Raw genomic sequence first — 25139 nt, forward strand, 5'->3', positions numbered from 1 at the left:
AATAGGGTGATTCTTCAGGCCCCTGGCTTTCCCGAGGTGGAGTGGGGTGTCTGGGGTTACAGGAGTCAAGACCCCAGCAGCACAGCTCCCAAAGGCACCAGACAACCCAGCAGCCTGTACCCACCCCTCCCACCCTTGGGCCACCCCCCAAGCTTAGACTAAGTCAAGCAAGGGCCATACCCTGAGTCTCCAGCCTCCCAGCCTGGGCCCCTGGGGAGCTGGAGAGGTATGGGCCAAGGCAGTGGGGGGTTTCTGGAAGGAAGAGGGACTGAGGCTTTGAGATGGCCACAGTGGGAGATGAGGGCTCTATAGGATGCCCGTCACACCCTGGCCCCCTGAGGTGCAGGAAGGAATCCCACCTCATCATGGCTGACTGGGCTTCTCTGCCCCCCAATCTCCCCACCCCCTCCCCCAGGGGACCCCTGACCCTGGCAAAGGGAAGCCCAACTGGAAGAAGGGGGCCTGGAGCCCAGGGTGCCCTGAGGCAGCCCTTCCCACCCCCTGAGATCAAGGCAATGGTGGTTTTACAGGCTGACGGGTCAGTCATGGCAGGGGCTGGGGGTTGGGGGGCAGGGAGGGGGCAGGGTGCAGGTTCCCCCTATTAGAGGCAGCAACCAGCCACCCCTTAAGCAAACCTTCCTGCTCCCAACTCACCCAACCAGGCCAGAGGCACAGTCATCCCACCCCTGTCCAGCTGCCCCCCACAGCCTCAGGGCCCCTCTGTGATGCTCATCTGGATGTGGGGGGGGCCAGCCTGAGCGGGGATTCCCCCCCCCCCAGGGCACAGCACAACAGTTCCAAAAAAATAGAGATTTGTATTTTTAAAAAAAAATTAAATAAAAGCCCAGCTCTGCTGATAGGCGAATGTTACCCCCATCCCCACCCCCACCCACCCACTGTTTCCCTGGCCTGCACCCCCATCCCACTACGGCCCCAGGGGTATTTACAACATGGAACAGTAGAGGCCTGGGGTGGGGGCCACTGCGGCAGGGAGGAGGGGGCACAGGGCAGCCTCCCCCCACCCAGAGGGGTCCCCCAAGACAACACAACATCAACAAGAAAAGTTGCAAATCAGGCAGAAATGGGGACATCATTCCAAGGTCCTTATATACAGACACTGCATGACCAGCAGGGAAGGGGGGTGCCTAGATGGGATCAGGCAGGGGCACGTGGCAGGCAGGTGGGCGAGCCCAGGAGCAGTATAGGAAGACAAGGCCTCCGGCCCACTCCCACCCCATCCCCACCCCACCTTTGGTAACAAAAGCCCTTCAGGGAGCCCCTGGTGGCTGAGTTTCCTCTGGGAGTTCCCAAGGAGAGGGGCTCCCCAGTTCAGCCCTGCATCAGGGCTGGAATGGGGACATCCTGTCTCCACCCTGGTCGGCCATGTGGGAAACAATGAGTTAAAAGTGTGTTGCCCACCCTTGATTCCACCATCTGCCCAAAGTAAGGGGGTGCTCCCTGGAAGTCGAGGGAAGGGAGCTTAGTCATTATAGAGGAGCCCTCTTGGGCACCAGCTGGGGGGAGCCCCATAAAGGGGAAGAAGGGCTCCCAGGGGCTGGGGGATGAAGTGAGGAGAGAGGACCTGGACCCTGCTTGGGGGAAGGGCCTGCGTGGTCATGAGGCCAGTACTCACCCCACTTGGGGTCCTGGCTGGGAAGTCCACGCTGAAGGGGGTCAGGAGCAGGACCCTGGAATGGGCCCAACTGGGGCCTGGCCGGTGACTGGGGTTGGGTATGGCCACCGGCCAGAGGGGGCTCACAGGTAGATCTCACGCTTAGCTGTCTGGGCAGATGCCGGTGTGGCTGCAGGTGGGAAGTCCGAGGTCTGGGTCAGGGGAATTTCCTCCAAGGTGGCCGAGTCCTTGCAGGAATCATGGCTACTGTGGGAGAAGGCACTGTAGGAGGGCAGGAGGCGCACGGGGGCCGTTTTGGTGTTCCGGTCTTCCGGGGGGCTGGGGCTGCCGGCACCCACAGGCTCCTGCCCTCCTCGGTCCTGGTAAGGCACGAAGGTGGAGAGTTTGAGGGCGCTGCTCTTGGTCCGGCGGCTGGGAGATGACTGGCCCGGCATCCAGCACGTGTCAGAGTGGCCAAACTCGCTGCACTCCTGGGTACATGTGCCAGTCATGGCAACATCAGGCAAAGGGCGCAGGTCTGTGCAAGAGAACGGGGAGGACAGTCTTCAGGCAGAGTAACATTGCAAAGCTCCCTTCCAGGGCTTCCCATGGGCACCTCCGCCCTGCCTCGGGACAGGGGTGCATGCCCCTTTTGCCCACTGAGTTGGCAGGTGTACACACCCGCAAATAGACACACAGCCTCCTGCCGCCCACCGCAGGCTCTTCTCTCTCATACAGTCTACCCTGAAATAGATGCGTACTTCCATCCTCAGCCACCCTCCAGCTCTCCTAACAACACACCCACCAAATCTGCCCTCCGACAGGTGCACAAACACAGAACCCATCTACACCCTCCCTCATCTATCTCCAGACAGCCTTAAAGAAGCAAATCTATCTTTAGGGGTGAGGAAACCCCCATCCTCATTTAAGGGTCCAATATCTCTGTCTGTCTGTCTGTCTCTCTCTCTCTCTCTCTCACACACACACACACACCCCTACCCTCAATAGACACGACACACAAATCTATACTGGGCTTCTCCAGCCTCAGATGAAGGTGGGCAAATACCTTCCTTCTGAACCCCTCCCAAACCTCACTGTGCTCCCAGCTATCCTAGAACCCCACCTTACCCCAACACAGTGAGGCCTCCTTTAAAGCCAGGGAGAAGGTAGTGGGGAGTTCACATAGAAGCACACACTCGCATCCTCACAAGCACACTCATGCAACCCCTCCCCACCGCACTCCAGCCCCCTATGCCAACCACCGCCCCTGGCCTAGCCCCGGCTCCCTGCCCAGAACACCCACGGGAACAGGAGTTGGCCGCCTGACATCAGTAGCCAGTGTGGTTGCTGGGCAGCAGGGGTCTCCATGGGAACGGCTGGGCCAGGAGCACTTCCTGTCATAGTTGTCCCTGTCCCGCCCTTGCTCAGGGACAGTACCAGGTGGTGACCCTCCCTCAGGGACATGACTGAGCAGAACTGCCTGGGGCCGGGGCTCCCCTGGTATCACCCACCCTGGCTTGGCCTCCTGCCAGTGCAAGGTGAGGAGGGGACAGCTCTGTCATTAACCCTCAAAGCACCAAGGCTCTTCAGCTCATGGTTGGGGGACCCAACATGGCATAGAGCAGAACAAGGTCACTGGGCGGGCGGGGCTGGGTGCTGGGCCAAGTCCCACAGACCCCAGACCCCAGAGCAGCTCCCACATACCTGGCACTCTGCCTCAGGGCCTGCTCCGGCCAGCCGGCTCTGCGCGGGCACAAAAAGGACGAGACGGGCATGAGATAGAGCATGGAGGGGCAGGGTGGGGTGGAGGGCACTCTGAGACCTAGGGCCTGGAATGTTAGACAAGGGCCCTGTGCCTGAGGGGTGGGGAGTAGAACTTTTCATCTTTTGGGGGGGCAGTTTGGACTGAGGGAGAGGGCAAGACCGAATGACAGCTCCAAGCTAGAGAGTCTTTCAGTCCCAAGGGGAAGCTTCTTTGTTCTTCCCCTCCAGAGGCTACCATGGATCCCTTCACACACACACACACGCATATGCATCACACACACACATTTTGAAAGTGCACCCACTATCCATTCCCACACTGACCTCTGCTCTGGCCCAGACCTTCCTTCTGCCACCACCCTTCAAACCCCTCCCAGGCAGGCCTCTCCCCTCCCCAGACCTTCCCACTCCCTTCCCTCAGCCAGATCCTCTCTGGTTCCTCCCCTCAGGGGATCATCATACCCTCTTCTGAGCTCCTCTGAGCATCCAAGGGCCCCTTCCTTTTCTCAAGGCCCTCTGACCCCATTAAGGGACTGTCATGACCTCAAGGTTCCCTCCAGTTTCCCTCAGTGCTGCCTGAGTCCCTGTTCCCAGGAAGGCTGCACACTGTGGTGCCCAGGGCAAGATCTTCGGAGTCAGAGTAGCCTTTGCATCCCTGCCAGCTCTGTTACTTCCTCTGTCTTACTTTGGGTAAGTGACTCAACCTCTCCGAGCCTCACGTTCCCTGCACTTGTGAAGAGAACAGTAAAGTTCTCAGATCAGAGAGCAGTTGTGAGGATTAAATGAATATATAGCTGAAAGCACTCGGCTCAGTGAGCGCCGCTGAACACACAAGAGCTCAATAAATGGAGGCTATTGTCCAAGTCTCATCCCTGATCTCTACTCCTACCCATTCCCGGGGTGCCCTGTCCATGCTGAAGCTCCTCACCGTTCTCGGGGTGCTCCATCTCTCCTATGCTGCCATCGGGGGTGGTGCGCTCATAGTGGTCCTCTGGCAGAGCCAGGGGACCGAGTCGGGGTCCCGAGGATGACTTGCTGGATGGCGTCTCAGATTCCTCCAGGCCACTGTCATAGTAACTGTGCTGGGACGGGTCCTGCAGCTCTTGGGCCTGACTGGTGGCGGAGAAGGTGACGCGTCGGTGAGGTAACTGCGGGGAGAAGGAGGGTCACTGCTGGCAGGCCAGCTCGCCCTGGGGGGCCCACCACCAGAGCGACCCCCAGCCCCAGCCAGGCCCGCCCCAGAGCTCCCGGCCCCCCAGGCCTCAGCAGCAATGGAGAAGAGGCCCAGCCCCCTAGCATAGCAGCGCCCCCAAGAAAGCGCAGACCACGATGGAGGAGTCCCTTAATTCTGGGACAGCTCCCAGGAGAGCCAAGTCCACACACTGCAGGTCCCACCACAGCACAGGCCCCAGTGTTATTGTAGCCCCCAGGCCACCACAATAAGCCTAATCCAGTACAACCACTTGTCACAGCACAGCTTCCCAGTATCGGCACAGCCTTTAATTCCAGAACAGCCCACGCCAGAAGAGCACAATATCAGCCAACTCCCCTAATTCCAGCATAGCCTCAGTCAGGAGCAAGCTTCCGGATTTCCAGAACAGCTTCCTTAAAGCAGTATGGACTCCTCATTCCGAAAGAGCTCACCAATACCAGTGCAGTTCCCTAATTTCCAAACAGCACCCCTGAACTTCAGCTTCTCACCTGTCTCATTGCTCTTTAACTTTCCATTGCCTCCATCCAAAAGAGATCCCAGTGTCTTTCTGATCCTTGGTTCCCAGCCCTGCTTCGAGTTGCTGTAAGCAGCCTCAGGACTCCCTGCTGCGTCCCCTCCCACTTGAGCCCCTTTGTCCCCACTTCATTCCCCTCTAGAGAGGCCTGGGAGTAGAAAAGGTGGGAGGGGAAGAAGGAAAGGGAGGCTGGTAACAAACCGGGGCCCCTTGGGGGTGGGGAAGCAGAACAATGGAAACTCCCCCATCCTCCAGATCAGGAAACAGAGTATTAACTGTAGGGTACAGGGCCCAGGAGGACCTGGGCATAGGGGGAGGGGCCTGGCATCCATCAGCAATTAGGAAGGCTGGCCTCAAAGAGAGACTCCTTCTAGGAAATTGGAAGGAGCTTCTGGGAGGGGCCATGGCTCAGTGGAACCAGGACTTAGAAGCTTGTATGGGGGGTTGGGGTGGGGGTAGTGGAACTGGGACAGGCTGCTCCCAGCCAGCAGCCCTGGGTGCCTGCCTCAGGTTAAGGATTCTCCCAAGAACCTGGCAGCCTCAACTTGGCACTTGGTACAACCAGCCACCGAAACACCCACCTGGGACTGCCACTGATTTTGCTGCCATCCAGACATGAGGAGTTGTGGAGGGCAGAAACCCAGGGCCCCCAGAAGCCGGGGGATGGGAGCAGCTCAGGCCCAGGCCCTGGTGCTGCTGAGTCTCCAGGCTCCCTCTAATCCTCTAGGACTTCACTGGTGCTTTGTCTTTACTCTAAAACCCTCAGTAGGAGCTTATCAAGAAGGCCGGAAAAGGGGACCCCAGGTTTGCAGACCCATCCTCCTGATACCTCCTGATCCATCACAATCTTCATTCCATTCAAGGCAGCTGAGGTAAGCTGTTGGGAAGGCGGCTCAGAACTGCCTTCCCAGCTTGGCTCCCACCTTATCTTCAGGAATAGACAACCCTTCTCGGGATCCATGTTGTGATCCAAAACACCAAGGAGTCAGGGTGATGACAGATGAGGTCCCCACAATTGACCTGGGGCTGGGATGTGGTAAAGGAGTCTCCAGGAGGGGTCTGCGGGCAGACTGGTCGTCCAGTGCTTCTCTTCCCAGTTTTCCCCAAGATGGTAGCTAGCGGCCTTCCGTCCCCCAAAAACTTACACCTGGTCATCCAAAACTTGTCACTTGGCCCTTTTTTCCTATGATTTTTTTTTTTTCTGTAAAATGGAAGGTTGGGCATCCTCAACTCTAAACATTCCCTATAATTCTATCACTATCATATCTTAAAAAGCCTAGATCCAAAATCTCTCTGACGCTGGTCCTGAAGTTCTAGACATTTGCTGGGTATATTTCCTATTGGGTGTCTCTACTAACCCTTCAGATTCAACAAGTCTGAAACTCAATTCTTCTTTATCTTCAATCACCTTGTGTATGGGCAACAATTTAGTCACTATGCCATCACCCAGACACAGAAGAATGATGTACACCTGGGACTCCTGGGAGCTGTCATACCCATTCCCCCAAATCCCTACCCTATATCCAATCATCCTTTGAGTCCTAGAGGTCGTTTCTCCCCAAGTTTAGCCAAATCCACCCATCATCCATTGTCCCCACGGCCACCGTCCTTGTCCGGACCTTGGAGTTTCAATCCTGTACATTCACCTCTACCCCATTTATAGCCACTACATGCTCTGGTGAACTTTCTAAAACTCAGTTCACCCAAAACTCATGAGCTTTCAGGGACTCCCGTTTCCCATTAAGGAACTTTTGGCCAGGCATCTGTGCACTCTACAACCTCCAGTTCTTCCCATCTGATCTCTCAGCTCTCTCCTATACCCTCTACTCCAGCCCTGATGCTCCCCTTTCTGCCTCTCCCTGTCCCCAACTTGGCCATGCTCACTCCTGCCTCAGGAGCCGGCTCACTCGGCTGAACCTCCTGCCCAACTCCTGCTCGTCACTGAAGAGCTGGCTCACGTCTGACATTTTCCCTCCAGCAACCCACTCCCATGTCCTGTGTGGGTTTTCCCACACTGTGTTCCTCAAAGGGAGGGGCACCACCGTCAAATAAATTTTGGAAAACCCCGAGTTACACAAAGTTTAACGTGTCCCCCACCTTTGTTGCAGGTGTTGCAGAGCCTTTAATAGGCTAATGTGATAGCGCATCTCTTACTCCGCAAACGGACTTAATTAGGGGACTCCTCTGGTAAAGCATTATGGGTAACAGCAGAATCTGGAAATCAGATTTCCTGATGCTTTGTGTTTGAATTATGAGTCCAGCACTCACCAGTTTTCCCTCCTGGAAAATGAGCACTGTAATGACTTATGTCACCAAGAGTTATGAGCTTTGAATGAGCTAATTCACAAAAAGTGCTGAGTATGGTACACTGCACCTTGTGTTAAGGACGAAAAAATAGTAGCAGCTAGTGGCAGAAGGAACAGTGGAACAAGCTGGGAAACTTCACTAAGGCATTTCCCACTCCACGTTTAAGAGGCTCAATTGCCTCATCTTTTCACATGTGTTATCTCTTACGAATATGACCGTGTCCCCTCAGGGTCTGGTACCATGCTGATCACACAGTGGGAACTTGGCCTATGTGTTCTGATGAGGACAATGGTGTTGTGGTTTGGTTGTGTCTTAATGTCGAAGGGAGGTGTTCATGGATGTGTTGGGTTGCAGCTGAGTAAGGGATAATCCCTGGGAAAGACAAAGCGATGAAGAGGCTAAAGGAATAGAAGAAAGAGCGACCCGGTGGCAGCAAGGATGGGAACAGAAGAGAAAAAAATCGTTGGTCAGGAGCTGCTGGCGGTCCCCCTAGAGATGCTTATTTGTCCAGAAGAAATGGGATGCAACTAGATTTCACTTGCCCCTGCCCCACTCCTCCAAAGCCCCCAGGACTGTTTACTTTGGGGGTACCCCCAGGGCATTGGGGAGTTTGTGGATGGAATCAGAGAGCTGGCGCCTTGGACCTCCTGGGAGTGTCTCAAGCCACTTCAGTCGCCATGGAGACATGTTGCCTCTGGCCTCAGAGACTCCCCCAGGACCTGAGGCCTCTCACCCAGGCTTTAGCCCCAGTGCCCTGCAGGCACAGCCAGAGACAGGGCAGACCTAGGACAGCAAGAAGTGAGAGACGGAGAGAGAGAGAGTGAGTGAGAGCCAGCAGCCTAGGGTAGCTAGAACAAGGAGCTAAAGGAAGGGAAGGGAGGATGGGCAGGACTAGGGTCCCTCAGCTTAAAGTCAGAAGGGAGCACCCTAAGAGTAGGGATCCAGAGCAGGCCAATCCTAAGAACTTGAGGATTCCCTCCCCCTCCCTGGGTCCTCCCTCCCAGTAATCCAGGCTGGTGATCATGGCGGGGACATGCAGGGCAGGACCCAGTAATTGCTGGGCATTGAGCGATGCTGGGATGAAAAAGCTGGGAAAGGGACTTGGAAAGATCTTGCCCCAAGGGAAGGTGGCTGGTGTAATCAAGGGCTTCTCTGTCTTCACCTGAGGTGGGCGGGCTGCAATTCACTCTTACCAGGTGTTCTGGCCCAAGCTCGGCCAGGGGCTCCTCAATGTGAACAGATTGGAAGGGTGAAGCCCCAGTCAGTGGACAAAGGGCAGGACCTGGGTGCCTCTCACTTGAGTGCACCTGCCCTTTCTTGGGGAAGGATGTTGTTCCTAGTGAGATGGCCTCCCAAACACAGAGTGAGAGGACACGTTGTCAGATGGGATGATGGTAAATGAAGATAGGGCTGGGGTAGAGGGAGGTCTGGGAAGTAGGAAGGGGCAAAGAGAAGGGATAGGGAAATTGGGTAGGGACCTAGGGACAAAGGGCCATTTCCAGTCTCTCTCACTCCTTCTCTCAGTTCCAGGAAAATAAGAAACCAAAACTCCAAAAATAGAGAACTTTATTGTCAGGGATAAGTGTTTGGGACTGGGGAAGGGGAGCCAGGACCCAGCCCCAGGAGCCTGGGGTGGGGAAGAGGCTAACACAGCACACACAGAAGGCACAAATAGGGAGGCCCCCCTCCCTGACAGAGCCCTACCCAGTTACCCAATAGGACCCCAGGTCTCCCTGTTTCCCTTCTAGAGAAGCACCAATAGGTGGTCTCAGCTAGAGACCCAGCTTTGGAGTAGACTTCATCTTCCTTTCCCTTCCCCCCTTCTGCCTCCACCCCTTCTGCTCATCTGCCCATTAGCCCCCACTGGCAAGACCCAGCAGCTGGGTCTAGTGTCTTGGGAATTGACAGTCACAGGCCTCTCCCAATGGGGAGGGGGCAAGGAGGAGAATGCCACAGAGCACACACCCTCCCTCAATTTTCACTCAGTCTAACCCTCTGTGCCGGGGCAAGGCAGCAGGGTCATCACCAAGGCCCCAGCATCCCCAGATCTTTGGTCCCACCTCCCACCACTGGCTTGCGTTGGCCCCTATGGGCTGAGGAGCGCACAGGTCTGATCCACCTGCCCCGCACAGGTCTGATCCACCTGCCCCGTCACTCCCATACCTCGGTCCAGATGGCCCCGTGGTAGGGGTGGGGTAGGGGCCGGGGTGTGCTGAGCCGCAAGGGCTGGCCTACCTGCTTGCTGGGGTATTTGGGGGGGTTGGTGCGGTAGCTGTAGTCGGAGTACTGCTCAGAGCCCGTGGATGTGGTGTCACCAGTGCCCACAAATGTGTTTGCGGGTGGCAGGTCCTGCACCACTTGGTGCTTCTTGGAGGCAGAGGGTGACTGGGGCTGCAGCTGGATGGAAGGCAGTGGGGAGTTCGAGCGGTAGTGGCGGCCCAGGTCAGGGCTGCCCGGCGGGTAGTTGAGGGGCAGGTGGATGCGGGGGCTGTCTCCAGGGGCATCGCTCATCAGGTTGAACTTGAGGGATTTCTGCAGCCCAGCCTCATCCTCATCCTCCACTGGCTTCACAGGCTTCGGGGACTTGCTCTTCTTGCCTTTGCCTTTGTTTCCCTTGGAGGCTTTGCTGCTGGGCTTGGGGGCATATAGATCCTTGGTTTCCTTCTTGCCAGCCTGGTAGCCACTCTTGGCCTCCCGCTGCCGGCAGTAGCGCACAAGCACTGCCAGGGCAATGAGCAAGGCCACGGCCACCACACCGGCCACCACTCCAAAGAGGATGTTACCACGTTGCTTGGAGCGCTCATATTCTGGATCCCCAGCGATATCGATGTCCAGTGGCGTGTCCAGGCTGTGGCCCAGCAGGGTCTCCAGAAGGGTGCGGTTGGCCAGGGTCTCATTGACGTAAAGGTGGACCAAGGCCGTGCCATAGCGCGGGGGCTTGCCACGGTCACTGACTTTCACCACCAGGCGGTGCAGCCCGTGATGGCGCCGCTCAATCTCCTTCTCAAGGGTGATGGCCCCTGAATGGGATCCAATCTGGAAGAGTCCGTAAGGGTTGCCACCAGCGATGCTGTAGGTCAACTCCGCATTGACCCCGGAGTCAATGTCCTCGGCTGTCACCTGGCTGACCGTCTCACCAAGACGTGTCTGTGGGGTCAACAGCTGGTGGGAGGTGTTGGAAGGGGCGGTGATGAAGGGTGCATTGTCATTCTCATCCAGCACGTTGATAGTGACACCCACATACGCTGAGCGAGGTGGGACACCCCCGTCCACTGCCTTCAGCTGGAAGGTGTAGGTGCTCTGATGCTCCCGATCAAAGCTCAGGCTGGAGAGGATGGTGCCTGTGCCATTTTGGATAACAAAATCACCATTGTCCTGCTCCACCGTGAGCTGTACCCGGGCGTTGTCCCCTTTGTCCCCATCAATGACGGTCACCATGCCCACTGGACTCAGTGCTGGCATGTTCTCCATCACTGAGAAGTTGTAGCCACTCAGCATAAACTTGGGGTCATTGTCGTTGCAGTCCAGCACATTGACAAGGACGGTGGCTGTGCCCTGCAGGCTGGGACTGCCCCGGTCAGCTGCCACCACCTTTAACTCGTAACTATCCCGCTGTTCCCGATCAAGGGATGTCTTCACCCGGATCTCTCCAGTGTCAGGAGAGATGGTGAAGAGGCCCTTGGCAGCTGGCTCTGGCTCCAGAGAGTAAACCAGCTCCGCGTTAGAGCCTGAGTCGGCATCGCTGGCAGTGACTTCGGCGACCACTTCACCTGGCTTGTTGTTTTCTGGGAAGGCAACCTCAGTGACACTCTGGGTGAACACAGGGGCATTGTCATTGACATCTACCACCTGCACCTTGAGGGAGTTGGTGCTAGAGAGCGGGGGGTTGCCAGAGTCCACAGCCACAATCTCTATGGTATAGTCTTTGACCTTCTCGTAATCGAGTGGAGTGGTGGTCTGTAAGAAGTACTTCTTTTTGCTGTCACTTCCCGTCTCACTGGCCTGGCGCAGCTGGAAGGGCACGTCATTTGCCACCACACAGGTGACAGCTGCGTTCTCTCCCTCATCTCGGTCAGAGACCTGCACCAGGGCCACAGCTGTCTCCTCTGCCACATCCTCCGAGATATTAGCCATCCCATCTTGATGGGTCACCAACCCTATGCCCCGGATCTCAATGGTGGGGGCGTTGTCATTCATGTCCTTCACAGTCACCACCACTTGGGCACGGGCACTCTTGGGGTTGGTGCCTCGGTCCTTGGCGAGCACGGAGAAGCGCAGGGTACTCAGGTCCTCGCGATCCACGGGGCCCTGCACAGTGATAAGTCCAGTGTTCCTGTCCAGTCGCAGAAGACGCCTCACCACCTCAGGCGCCTGGTGGAATGTGTAGTCGATTTCTGCGTTGGCGCCTTGGTCCGAGTCATTGGCCTTCACCTACAGGGCAGCAGAGGAAAACAAGGGAAGCCGGGATGGGTTAGTCTTGGGATAATGGGATAGCACATTAAGGAACATGTGTGCTGCCTTTGCAATGACCATGGCAGATACAATTCGTCTAATGTGGCACCCTTTCCAAAAGCAACACATAGACCAACTGCCCTTTTCCCAACCCCGACACAGGGCAGACAGTACTGATCTCGTTCCCTGAGGAGCACAGATGCAGCCTGCAAATCTTCTGCTGTGTTACAAGAAACTAGCAGAGATGGGACAGCTCTGCTTACCGTTCCTGTACTGGTGTGCCCCAATCTGGGGATGTAAAGCCAGCTAGCAACTAGGGTAGCCCTTCCACCCAATTAAACGGGACTTCAACCTTTCCAAAGAGCTGGAAAGGTGTGGCATGTCTGCCTGACGTGAGCACAATACCCATGTGTGCGCGTACATGTATTCTGAGACGGGGGGTATGTGTGAATGTGTGAGAAGGTATGTGTTTGTGCATGTGTGTGTTTGCGCACTAGTGGAGACCCAAATGCCCACCTGGAGGCCCCAGGGGAGGGGGCTTCGCTCGAAAGCAGTCACGTAGGGATATGGGTCAGAAGGAGCTGGCAAGGCCATGGCTCCCTCAAACCGGGGAAACCGGTTTCAGCATCTTCTCCTCTGGCTGGTGCTGGCTAGGCACCAACTTGAGGAATCTGGGCAGCTGAGTCTGCGGCCGGGAGGGAGGGGCTGGTGCGGGCCACAGAGCCTGCTGGCAGCGGGCTGGGCTCCCAGCATCAAACAATGAACTGTCTGTCCCTTTGCAGTGGGCACGCCCTCCCACGCCAACGCCGACGCACACTCGGCCCAAGTCTATACAAACACTGGTGGTGATGGGGCAGCGGGAACCTGGTGGGAATGGCCATGAGGTACCACTGGTAAGGGAGAAGTGGGTGTGTGTGGGGGAAATGGGGAGGACAGGACAGGTATAACCTGGCAGAATCTCTGAGAAACACAGCAGAAGAGTTCTGGGTTCAAATCCCAGCTCTACCACTTCCTAACTACGTAACCTTGGGCCAATTACTCCATCACCCCAAGCCTCAGTCTACAAATGTATAAAATGGGTTAATAATAGAACCTATTTCATAGGGCTGTGGTGAGAATTAAATAATACTTGTAAAAATGCCTAACACTGCCTGGTATGTGGCAAGCGCTCCCTAAACAGCATTTATCCCTCCTTTCATCCACCCATCCACCTGTCCATCTCTGAAAATCAGTGCTAACACAGTGCTAGGCACCATGTCTAGTGGAGCCTCATACCACTGCTAGTCTCCTCTCCTTCCTGTTGGGAACCAGAACTTGTTCAACAGTGGAGACATCTGGGCAGGGCATCCTAGTTATTCTGGGCCTTTTTCACCTCTGTGAGAGCCAAACTGTTTCTTCTCCTCACCCCGCTGTCCCCAGTCCATCTCTCTGTCACCTACCTTTCCCTTGGGATTCCCACTTCTCCCTGTCTCTAGACTGCTCACCTGGCTTCTTACCCACCTCTCTTACCATCTTACCTCCCTTTGTCTCTGTGACTCTTCACTTCTGTCCCTGTTTCCCTCCCCGCCTTGCTCAGCTCTTTCTGTGTCTCTCCCATCCTCTCTTTTCTGCTCCTTCTCAAACCCCATCTCTGCCCACTCTTCTGCTTCGGCCCACTGGAAGGGGGTGTAGCTGTTACACACACAGGATTCAGAGTTTGAAGCCGGGCTGTTGTACACAGCCAGAGTGGGATGTGAACACAACAGCTGGGGAGACCAGGCATCAAGTTTCCAAATCTCTGTGGGCTCAGTTTCCCATCGGTGAAATGGGGATAATGCTTACCTTGAACTGTGAGGATTCCATGACATAATACACATAATGTGTTCTGAACAGTGCCTGGCACCCAGGCTGTTATTATTCACCATCTCCGACTGTCTGTCTCCCTTTTCTTCCTCATACTCCCTTCTACATGTTCAAGTCCACCAGCCTCTAAAAAAAAAGCCTAAAACTCCTCCCCACGCCCCACTTCAGTTTGAGGACATAGAATGAAGGGTTTCCCAGGACCATAACGGTGTACAGGGCAGGCTGAGCCCTCCTCAGCTCCCTCACTTCAAAGACAGACAGCTTCAGCCCAGGGGGAAGGAGAAAGGAGCTGGGGCTGGCAGGAGGCCAGGGCTGAGATGACAGCGGGAGATACGCCCACCTGTCTGCAGGGACGCTTTCTTTGCTCCCTCCCAGGCCCTGGCCCCACCAAGCTGTCCAGCCCCTGGGGCAGTTCCCATGGAGAGGGGTGCTGAGAACTTCAGCAGAGGCAACCGACCCCCCACTGTGCCAAGCACCCCATACTCACGAGCACCCTTGCCTAGGGAAGGAAGCTGGTGTACAGAGAGGCATCTGAATGCAGTTTTCTAGAACTCTGAGGACTCACTTGGCTCAAATAATCTCATCTGACTGTCAGGGAGAAGCAAAGAAAGGCTCTGTCCTCTAGCTTCAGGAAAAGTCTGGTCTGGCTAAGGGGCTGCTGGTGGGGAAGATATTCTCATCTCTGGAGAGAGAGTGTTCTTATTCCAACTTGGCTGGCCTCGCTGGAGTGGAGGATATCATTTGACTTGGGAGGGGGTTTCACTTCTCCGAAGTTTCTCCAGTTTGAGTCTGATTTGAGGATGAGGGGACTACTATTCCTACGCTGTCACTCTCACTAAGTAGCTTTTTTTTTTTTTTAAGATTTTATTTATTTATTGGAGAGAAAGCAAGAGAGCATGAACATGAGTGGGGAGAGTGGGCAGAGGGAGAGGGAGAAGCAGATTCCACACTGAGCAGGGAGCCCAACAGGGGGCTCGATCCCAGGACCCTGGGATCATGACTTGAGCCAAAAGCAGCTGTTTAACCAACTGAGCCACCCAGGGGTCCCTCACTAAGTAGCTTGAGAGAGGGAAATAATATCACCTGCTGGGATAGGAAGGTCTCACCAGATCACAATACCCTCGCAGTTTACCCCTGAGTGAAGGGAACTCTCACCAGCCCTGGCCAGGCTCCCATTTCCTGAGGTGGGAATCCTGACAGTTAGATGGAGGGACCTCTCACCTGGATGACCGAGTGGCCTATGGGGCTATTCTCGGACAGTTCAGCCTCGTAGGAGGGCCGCTCGAACTTGGGGGCGTTGTCGTTGGTGTCAAGCACAGTGACGCGCAGCAGGGCACTGCTGGCGCGTGGGGGGCTGCCGCCATCCTGCACCTTGATGGTGAGGTCATAGGAATCCCAGCGCTCCCGGTCTAGGTTGCCCATCACGATGAGCTGTGGCTGCTTCCCCTCCTGGTCCTCTGCCACCTGAAGCCCAAACAGCTCCTGGGCCTCAGGCCCGGCCTGCAGCTCGTAGGATGCAACACCGTTGGGGCCGGTGTCGCGGTCAGAAGCCACCGGGATGGGGAAGAGTGAGCCAATGTTGGTGTTCTCAGGGATGGGTAGCGTGATGACTGGTGAGGCGAAGTTGGGCGTGTTGTCATTGATGTCCTGTACCTCTATCTGGCCCTCTAACAGCCGGGGACTGCCGTTCTGCACGAGGTCCGTAATAGACACCTCAAACTCCAGGATGCAAGGCTCACCAGGGAGCTGGTTCTGGCATTCACGGAGCCCCTCGCGGTCAATAGACGTCTCGGTGGTGAAGATGTCTCCCGTCTTGCCATCCACCCGCAGGTATGGGGCGCCTACCTCTAGTTTGTACAGGTGGCCCACGTCTGGAAAACCATAGTCCGCAGCAAGGCTCCCAATGAGGGTGTTGGGTGGCTGCTCCTCCAGCACCTTGTACACCACCCGAGTGGCATGGCCTGGGGATGCCGCCAGCAGAAGCAGCAGTGCCAGCGGCAAGGGGGGCAGCAGCAACCGTTGCCCCCCGGGGCCTGGGCTGGGCCTCGGGGGCCCCATCCTGGCAGGATCTAGAATCAGGAGGGCTGCAAGGAGAAGAGGCAAAATAGGAGGTCAGCTGGGAAGAGGAAGCTGGCCCTGAGGGTTGCCCAAGCCAGGCCCTGACTCCCCTTCTGCCATCTATACACTATCCCACAAAGAGAGCTCAGCCCCAGCCCAGAACCCCGATTCCAGAACCCAGAACCCTGAGTTTCTCTCACAGCTGGGTGTAGCAGCAATGTCTGCCCCAGCTGGAGGAGCCGGTAAGGGCCCAGAACAGGTCTAGAGTAGCTCCCGCCCATGGAACGCCCTGACCCTGCTGACACTCCCTCCTCCCTGCTCTCTCTCCTGTGCTTTGCCCAACACCTCCTTCTCACCAGCATCTTGCCTTAGTCACCCATGGTAATTACCCTGATACCGAGATATGGAGAGACAGCAAGTGGAAGGGTAAGCCCTTAAGCACCCCCCACATACATGATAGGAAAGAGATACAGGCACTCTTTATGTTCCCCGGACCCCATGCTGAGGGCCACTCAGGATGGCTGGAGGGAGTGGGAAGGCTTCTCGTTTCTTTTCCTTCGGAGATGCTGGTCAGTATATGCATATGAGATATGACATGTCAAATCCCTCTTTTCTGACAGTAATCACCCAGATTGCCCAATGCCCCCACCCCCATGAAGGGTCAGCTTAAACTAGGCACCCATCAAGGCTTGGAAACAGAGCTGAAGTGTAGGAGTCAGCCACCCCCGCCCCCAAAGCACACTGCCCCCAGCTCTGCCCCCAGCTGGGTTCCCAGGACTCCTCCTCCTCCCTTCCTGCCCTGTTTCCACCAGGGGTGGGGGGGGGGGAAGGGGGAGGGAGACACTGACGGGTGTGTGGAAGAAGAGTGTAGAGTTCAAGATTGGGGTCAGGACTGTGGTCAGGGCTGACTCGCCCTGGAATTGGCATTGGGAGCTGCCCTAGCCTGTCCTTAGCAACTGTGAGCCCAGCAGGTCTAACTGGGATGGTGCTGCCAATGCCACCACCAGCCTGTTCCTGACCACTCCCCTCCAAGTAGGCTCCCAGGCTCTCAGTAAACATCTGGCCCCTGTCTCATACCTTGCCCCTCCCCCTTTGACGTGTCCAGTCCCATCTCTGACGGGTTTCTCTGTGCCCACCCCCACATCCTTCCAACTGGAGCCCTCTATGCCATAGCCAGCCACAAGCTGCGCCCTGATCACCCCAATAACCCACTTCTCCCTCATCTCCCCCACCCCCCAGCTTTGAGGCAATGCACCTGCAGACCCCAGCCAGCCCTGCTGCTGTCCCAGTCTGGATCCCTTCCTTCTCTCCAACAAAACCATGGCCAGCCCCTCTATTTAAATCCAAAGTCAGGCCCTGCATTTTCAGCAGAGGGCTCAGGCTCACTCCCCTTCCCCCACCTCCCCACTTGCACCTGAAATACCTGACATCCTCCCCCCCTCCCAGGAAATCCTACCCATCCTTGTCAGAGACCACACCTACCCCACTGAAGGCAGCCCCTAATCCAGGAAGCCTTCCCAGGCCTCTCCAGCCTGCTGTGACCTCTCCTTTCTCCAACTCACAGCCACTATTGTCTGCCCTAGTCCCAAGGCAATGAATCACTGAGCTGCCTGGACCCCGCCCACCTGCCAGTGTTGTTCAACCCCAGTACTGTGCACCTATTCCTGTGTTCTCTGGTTCTCCAGACAAATGCCAGACTTCCTGAAGGTAGGGCCAGACTCTCTCTACTCATTCCCCTGCCCCAACCCACACATGTTCACAGAGCTGGGCACCATGCATTCAACAAATGTTAATGTGCACTTACAATGTGTGAGGCAATCTCCTGGGCACTGGGACACAGCAGCATACAAGATAGACTCAATGTGCTATCATGGACCTCACAACCATTCTAACTCAATGACTATTTGTCATTTTGTTTGGTTGTAATCATTTGGCACATGGAAGGAATCAGGGTGGAGAAGACATCAGACTATCCATTTCCTGGATGCTGAGCAGGAGAACAATGATTTAGGGCCTCAGTTTCCTTATCTGTAAAATGGGAACAAGGCCACCTATTTCCTAGGGAGTTTGAGATCACATGGGCTAAACACCTAGCGCATACTCTAAGTACTCAACAAATGCTCCCTCACAGCACTTATAATTGAAGTTATGTAGCTGTTAGATGGGAAATAATTTGTCAGTTGTCTTTCCTACAAGATTGAGCAGAGATGAGAGCCTCTGCTTTGTTCCTACAGCCTCAGGACCCTGCTCTGGACCTGGCATACAGCAAGCACTCAGTAAGAGTTCCTGAAAGACCACTGTAGCTCTCAGGTTTAGCCTATCCTGGCACTTTCTGGGTGGTCACTGCTTATTTCCTTGCCCAATTTCCTTATTCCATCAAGAACCTACGGGCGTCAAATTTAATCCTTCTCTCTTTAGGACCATAGTTGACTCTCAGCAAATGCTCAGTGAACACAGATTCCTTACAAAGTCGAACACTTCACTTCTTCACATAGCACTCCCAAACCACACCTCCTCCCTGGTCTCTCCCTGCCAGTAAAGTGCCCTACGCGTAAGAGGCTGTTATCAGATTAGTGTGGTGCTTGTTCCTAGTTGCAATCTTAATCTCTTTAAAGGAAGGAAAAATTTATCGAATGCTCCAAGTGGATCCACCCTCCAGCCACTATCCATCTACCTGCACAGATCTGGCACAAGGCTCCTCTTACTTCTAAGCTCCAACCTAAACGCACCCCCGGGAGGACGGTCTCCAGGGAACCTCATTCCCTTCTGGGCACCTTAGCCTGCCTTCCTTCCATCTTAAACACAGAGTGGGTCACTCCATACACCAATTCCACGCCTAAGTCTTGGCAGGGTGGGGGCTCTATGGGAATTACCCTAAACCTGACACAGGAGAAATAAGGCAGTGACTGCTTGCTTCCCTCACTCTCTCCAGAACACAGATTTTTAACCCTTTTAGATCAAGCCCCCTTTATGAATTTTATGAAAATGGGACAGACTTTTCCAAGAAAAATGAATGCTCACAAATTTTGGCTGTAAATTCAGAGGTCTTGGTCTGACAGAGTCAGGGTGACTGATTTGTAGCAGCTCCAAGAGCTACAGATTAAGCCCATTCTTCCACCTCTCAGGCTCACAACCCAGGGCTCTAACCCCTCAGGCCTCCCAGGCAGCACACACACTAGAAGCCCCCCCACCCCATACACACTCTTTTTCTGTCTCACTAATTCACCCTGTCACCCTCAGGACATCCCTTACCTCCAGCCAGCAGAGGAATCAGGAAAGGATTATGGTGTACAACTTGGAGTCAGAAAGAGGACCACAGAGAAATATCCAAGGCCAGGAATGTATGGGGAAGAGGGTGTTTCCAGGAGGTAGGAATTTGGGGGAACATGGGTTTGGAGGGGTGGCTACCCAGAGTGAGGGCAAGAGTTGAAGAAGGTTGAAGGCCCATGAAGCACCTAGAATGTTCCTTTAAAATGAGTATTATCTGCCCCCACCAATTCTGATTCTGGGGGAGGGACCTGGAGAAACCCCCAGGCAGTAGAGTGGAGGCAACAGGACGCACTATCAGGAAAAGACTAACTCTTGAGATGTGCTAGGTCCCTGGAGTTGAGAAAGAAGTGCAAATTCTACTGTCACCTTTGCCATCATCATCACCGTCATCATTGTCATCATCATCCCAGCTAACACTCCCTGAGATTTTACTCCATTTACATACACTCTCCATTCTAATCCTCCCCACCCTCCGAAGTGGGTACTTTATTATTATTACACTGCTCCCCATTGTGCAGATGATAAAATTGAGGCTCAGAAAGAAACACGAACTGTCTCAGGTCACAGAAGAGTAAGCAGAGTCAAGATTTGAGAAATAAGAATGCCTCTTCTCATCCAGAGTCTGGGGAAAAGGCTGGATGGGGGGGAAAGAAAATCCAGAGAATTCTCAGAGGCTAGAATATGTTGGCCGAGTAGCCCCCCACCCCCACCACCCCATCCCTGCGCTGCCAAACTTGCCTGGCAAGGAAAGAGAGGGCTTAGGGTTCAAGGGCTGTACAACCCCAGCCTGAAGCTGTCCCCTCCCCCACCCAGAGGCCCTGGGGATGCAGGGACACAGTCAGAGGAGCCAGGAGCAGCAGTGAGGTAGCCCTCCCTTACCCCTGCCCCCACCATCCCTGAACTTTGCCCAGGTATGGTTGCTTATGGAGAGTCATTAGTCTTCAGGCACCTTCTGAAGCCATTAGCTTTATCTGCCCTTGCCCAGGCCCTGGCTGCCTTCCTGACAACGGTGTCCCCACCTCTGCCCAGTGACATAGGCACCCAGGTCCCTGAGAAGCAGAGCTGCAGCTCGCACAGTGACTCATTCTTCTCAGGCCTGAGGAGAGCAGTGAGGTGTGAGGGGACAGAGTCCAGGGAGGGCCAAGGAAACCGCCATCTGTGTCAACATGTTGGAGAGGGGGAGAGGACAGCAGTGAGGGCTCACCCGGAACCTTCTTTACCAGCCCACCTCAGGGACCAGGGTCCACTTTCTGCTGAATGCTAAAATACCCAGAGGCAGCCATCCACATCCCAGTGACCAAGTCAGCTGTGAACACCCCCACACCCTTACCCCTGCCCCCCGCACTGTTGCACAACAGCCACTGCCACCGTGGCTACAAAAACCAAAGGACAAAGCCAACCTCTGGGAGAGTAGGGTAAGCCTTAGTGGAGCTGTGCAGAGTGGGGCTGTGCGGAGTGGAGCTGTTCAGAGGCTTCCCACAGTGAACATGTGCATGGTCCTCAGCTCCTCTCCCTGCTCTTGCACAACCCTCTATTAGCATCTGCAGGGCTTCTAGGCACCTGCATGCTTGAGTCAGAATGTTGGGGATCAAACCCTTGCTCCACCACTTCCTAGCCATGTGACCTTGGCCAGGTGGCTTCACCTTTCTGAATCTGCTTCCAGATCATGAAATGGAAATAATCAGTTCTGCCTCTTGTTAGTTATTTGGGAGATGAGATCCATGGCATTCAGATCTATTATATTGTAAAGGACCAGTACATATATAAAATAACTGAACAGGGCTTTTTTCTTTATAAATTATTTTTTAAATTTTTAAAAAAAGATTTAATTTATTTATTTGACAGAGATCACAAGTAGGCAGAGAGGCAGGCAGAGAGAGAGGGGGAAGCGGACTCCCTGCCAAGCAGAGAGCCTGATACTTGGCTCCGTCCCAGGACCCTGGGATCATGACCCAAGCCGAAGGCAGAGGCTTTAACCCACTGAGCCACCCAGGCGCCCCATGAACAGGGCATTTTATTCCCAGCACCAGGCACACAGTAGGTGCTCGCTGGTTCAGTAAGTAAATGAACCCATCCCCTGCTAGTTGGGAAGACCTTGGAAGACAAGGGTGGTGTGTGTCTTACCACTGTGTGGCATCCTCACCCCCCACTATGGGCCCGGGCAGATAGAGCCAGCAGGTGCTCAAGACATTGTTGAAAGAATCTCACCCTGCAGCACCAGCCATCCTTGTTCAGGGTAGGGGCAGCCATACCATCTCACAAGGGCCTCCCCCATGTCCTACCCCCACCACAAGGCCCTCTCCTGGTGCTTCCAGCCCACTCCTCCCAGCAGTTAGCTCACCGTCTCTCTCTAGCCCAGATCCCCTGACCAAGTAGCCACACTAGCAGCCCCTCTGCCAGGAAGAGGCCAGACCAGCAAGACACCCTCTTCCAGCTGAAGTCCCTCTGGGAATCGGCTTGGGGGAGAGGGGAAACTAAAGGCTGCCAGAACTAAAACCAGATCTGCTCCCCTACTACACTACCACTGCCCGTCTTCAGAGGCCCTTCTCACCCCTCTTCTCTGATTCCATTCCATGCCCTGGTCTAGTTGTAATTACAGATTTCAATCCTCCTAGACCTCCACATCAAGAAAATAACGCCTACCTCTAGGCTGTCACAAGCACCTTCTAAGGGCACCCTCTTTTCTGGCAGCTACGGAAGGTTGGCTCAGAGCAGGTAATGGTAGGCTCCCTCTGTCTTTCAGCACGGTGTCCTGGACTCTGTGGCCGCTGGGGCAGCCCCTGTCTACACCGCTGTGGTCAGCGGGTGCTCCCCGCACACACCCAGAGCGTGGGCGTCTCCTCCCAGAGGATGCAGTAGTGTGTGTGTGTGGGGGGGGGCACTGTTCCTCCACCAACCTCGGACTCGGGCGGCCCCACCCCCACCCCAGCGACACAGGCCTCCCAGAGCTCAAGGCGAGGTGGGGGTGCGGTGAGAACCTTGGCCAGTAGGCCCCCTGCGCCTCCTGCCCCCCAAGGGCCGCTACGGGGAATCCCTCCTCCACCGCATCTCGGCCCACTGCCTAGGGTCCACAGCAAGCGAGCATCCGCGGGAGCCAAGCGGCGGGCGCCGGGAGGGGGCGGGGAGGGAGCCGGCGCCGGAATCACAAAGCTTGGCGAGCCAGGCCGGGTGGGGACATTCTCAAGAAACGGACCCTCTCACGGCTAGCGGAAAGGAGTCTTTGCCCCGCACTCAATCCTCAAAGACCTCAACGCTACACCGAATATGTCCAGCTAGAAGAAACAGTCGCCAATCACTGCTGGGGAAACTGAAGCCAGAAGTCTGGGCTCCCGAGGGTAGCTGAGTCCACCTAGCCTGCCAATTCTGCTCCAGCGCGAGCCGAGATCTCCCTTCGGGCCCCAGGGCTTTGCCGGTGCACGCGACTCTGGCCTACAGCGGGCACCTGGCGGAAGGGGCGTCCAGGTGTGTGAGGGATACAGGTGTGCGGGACCCAGGTGTGCTGGGGCCCCAGGTGGCTCTCAGAACGCAGCTAAATGGCCCGAAGAGGGTCGCAAACACCTCCTCAGGCTCCACTCCCTGCAAAGGGACCCACGGCCTTGAAGCCCAGGGGAGCCGGGATGGCGCGGCCTGCTAGTCCAGCCAGTTCCGGGAATACCCGGCCGGCCCGGCCCCGGAGTGGGGGTGGGGGAGACGCAGGCGGGGAAGCCGGTCCGGCCAGCCCCCAGGGTTCCCGCGGCGCTGATAGTTACAATAACAGTGTCGTGATTAAGATGAAGGGACGCTAGGGGCTCGCCCGACCGCCCCTCATCTTCCCAGAACGCAATCTGGCCTCCGAGGGAGAGAGAGCGAGCGTGTGTGTTTGTGTGTATAGGCTGCAAGGTGTAATGTGACACTGTTGGTGTAAGGTGTGTGACACCCAGTGTTAAGATGTGTGAAGCAGTGGATTCTGTGTTCTCGCCCGTGAGGCGCCGCTGTAGGTTCTACTTTCTGTGTTAGGGTGTGTGCTGTCAAGGCGTGTGCTGAGACACTGGGGTTGTGTTTATGTGGGTGCAGGGTGGGGGGGAGCAAGCGAGACCTGTGTTGTGCATCTGTGTTCTGGCCAAGGAGTGGGTAACATAATTCATGTTAGGGTGTGTTCCTTAAAGGAATATGTACGTGCGAGGTTAGGTTTTGAGTGTTCATTTGCGAACTGTGGCCGCGACTCTCATACATGAGGGCACGGGATTGTGTTTGTGTGTCTGTGTCGCCAAATGTCACACTCGGTTGTGTTCTGTTGCTCTGTTAGGGCCACGGGTTGTGTGTCCGTGCTGCTGAGTGTGCAGACGCCGAGCTAGTGACGGTGCCCCAGTGGGCGCTGGTGTGCGGGAGGTATGTCTGTGTGTGCACATATGTACGGATGTATGTATGCGTGTACGTATGTCCGTGGTCTGGCCCTCTGGGTGCCCGCGGGGAGCTGGAAGCGCCTGAGTGATCCGATCTGGTCGCCCAACAAGTGTGTGTGTGTGCGTTGTGTACGAGGGTCCTTGCCGGCTTCGTCCCCCCCTCAAACTGGGGGTTGCGCGCTTCCCCCAACCACCTCCATTCGGCGCGCTCCTGGAGTCTCCTTATTCCCTGTGGCTTCAAACGCGCAGGGGTGCGGGACGCCACGGCAGAGGTCCGGTTCAGCATCCCCTCTCCTCTCTCGGTTTCTCGCCACGGACTTTGGAGACCAGGGTGCCCCGACCTCCACCCCCGGTCCGAGCTCCCACCGCCCCCACCCCAGCCCAGCGCGCTGAGCACCGCCCGGGCCCTCGTGGCCTCGCTCCGCTGAGCGCCCCTCCCTCAGCTCCCGCCGGCTATGGCCGCTCCCGAGCGGGAGCCGCCGCCGCTGCCTCCACCGCCACCGGATCCTTACCCGCCTCGGGGCAGCGCCGGCCGCCGGCCCTGCTGACCATGAGCCGCCACCGGCCCCGGCCCGGGCTGCGGCTCAGCACGGCTCGGGCTGGCGCTGCGGTTCAGGCTCCGGCTCCGGCTGGCTCTGGGCACAGCAGCCCCGGCGGCTTCGCGTCCGCGCCGCGCTCCCGCTCCGCGAGTGTGTGAGGCGGCGGCGGCGGCGGCGGCGGCGGCGGCGGTGGCGGCGGAGCCAGCAGCGAGCAGAGCGCACAGCCCGGCCCGCCCCCTCCCTCCCCCCTCCCTCCTGGCCCGCCTGCCCGCCTCCCTCCCGCCTCCCCGCGCTCCTTACCCCCCCGCCCCGGCCGGGAGGTGGAGCTCGGGACCGCTCTGGTCCCTCTGGGAGGGGACCCCACGCACCGCTCCCCAAAGCCACGACCCCTTCGCTTTCTCCTCACTACCCGGGACCCGGATACACAGGCTGTCCCCCTCCCTGGCTTTTCACCTTGCACTTATGGCACGCGAACCCCATCTGGGACCCTCCTGAATTCCGTTCCTAACCTCATTCAAACACCTGTCCCCTACTCTGCCTCTTTGGAAGTCGGGCGGGGGAAACGTCTTCCCCACTGCCTTCTTCCCTGAAGGGCATCTGCTTCTCCACATCCACCTTCTTCCCGCGCAGACCCCCAGATCACCCCGTGTGGCCCTCCCTTCCCACTGCACTCCAGGGAAGTCCGCCCCTCCCCCTCTGGCCGAAGCCGCAAAGCGGTCAGCCTCGGTGGCCGCAGCAAGCCGTGGGGGTGGGGCTATGGAGGGGGCCTTGGGAGGAGGAGGGTAATGGGACGCGGGGGCTCCCCTAGAATGAGGATGGGGGGAATATACAAGAGTGAGAATGAGGTGACACGCCAGAGCTCGGGCTTTTCGAGGGTCTCCCTGTCACCTGCCCTCAGGGCGGGAAGGAGCTGTGGCCCCACGTATTTACCGGTGACATACACACATTCACAGACTCACAGGGGCCCCTGCCCCACGAGGCCGCGCAGTGTCACGGCCTGTGTCACACGCCCTCACAGTGCCACACGCTCCCTGTCACACTCACACTCACCGAGTCACACACGGTGTCACACGCCGTGTCTCACACTCCGATTCTTGGTTTCTCCAGCTCAGCTCTGGCTCTCTGGTGCCATCTAGAGGCCTCTGAGCAGCTTGGGAACTCCCTTTCCTGCGCTCAGGGTTTGGTAACC

General features: G+C 56.5%; 1 protein-coding gene across 3 annotated transcripts; it reads right to left on the minus strand.

The window, feature by feature from the left end:
- Positions 1–777: 777 nt before the first annotated feature.
- On the minus strand, positions 778–24112 carry LOC116863106 (protocadherin-1). Of its 3 annotated transcripts, XM_032850613.1 has the most exons (6): positions 23924–24112; positions 14923–15785; positions 9643–11838; positions 4302–4521; positions 3317–3355; positions 2047–2150 (listed from the first exon to the last, which is right to left on the minus strand). In XM_032850613.1, exons 1-5 carry the CDS (start codon positions 23961–23963, stop codon positions 3330–3332), a joined length of 3345 nt encoding a protein of 1114 aa, XP_032706504.1. In that variant the 5' UTR covers positions 23964–24112; the 3' UTR covers positions 2047–2150; positions 3317–3329. The 3 variants fall into 3 exon arrangements, with proteins under 3 accessions (XP_032706502.1, XP_032706503.1, XP_032706504.1); XM_032850611.1 differs by lacking the exon at positions 3317–3355 and having other exon boundaries at positions 778–2150; XM_032850612.1 differs by lacking the exons at positions 3317–3355; positions 23924–24112 and adding an exon at positions 21673–21690 and having other exon boundaries at positions 778–2150.
- Between the last annotated feature and the right edge of the window lie 1027 nt (positions 24113–25139).

This window comes from Lontra canadensis, unplaced genomic scaffold, assembly GCF_010015895.1.
Source record: "Lontra canadensis isolate GAN:19392208 unplaced genomic scaffold, GSC_riverotter_1.0 scaffold529, whole genome shotgun sequence".
In the NCBI taxonomy this organism is placed as follows: Eukaryota; Metazoa; Chordata; class Mammalia; order Carnivora; family Mustelidae; genus Lontra; species Lontra canadensis.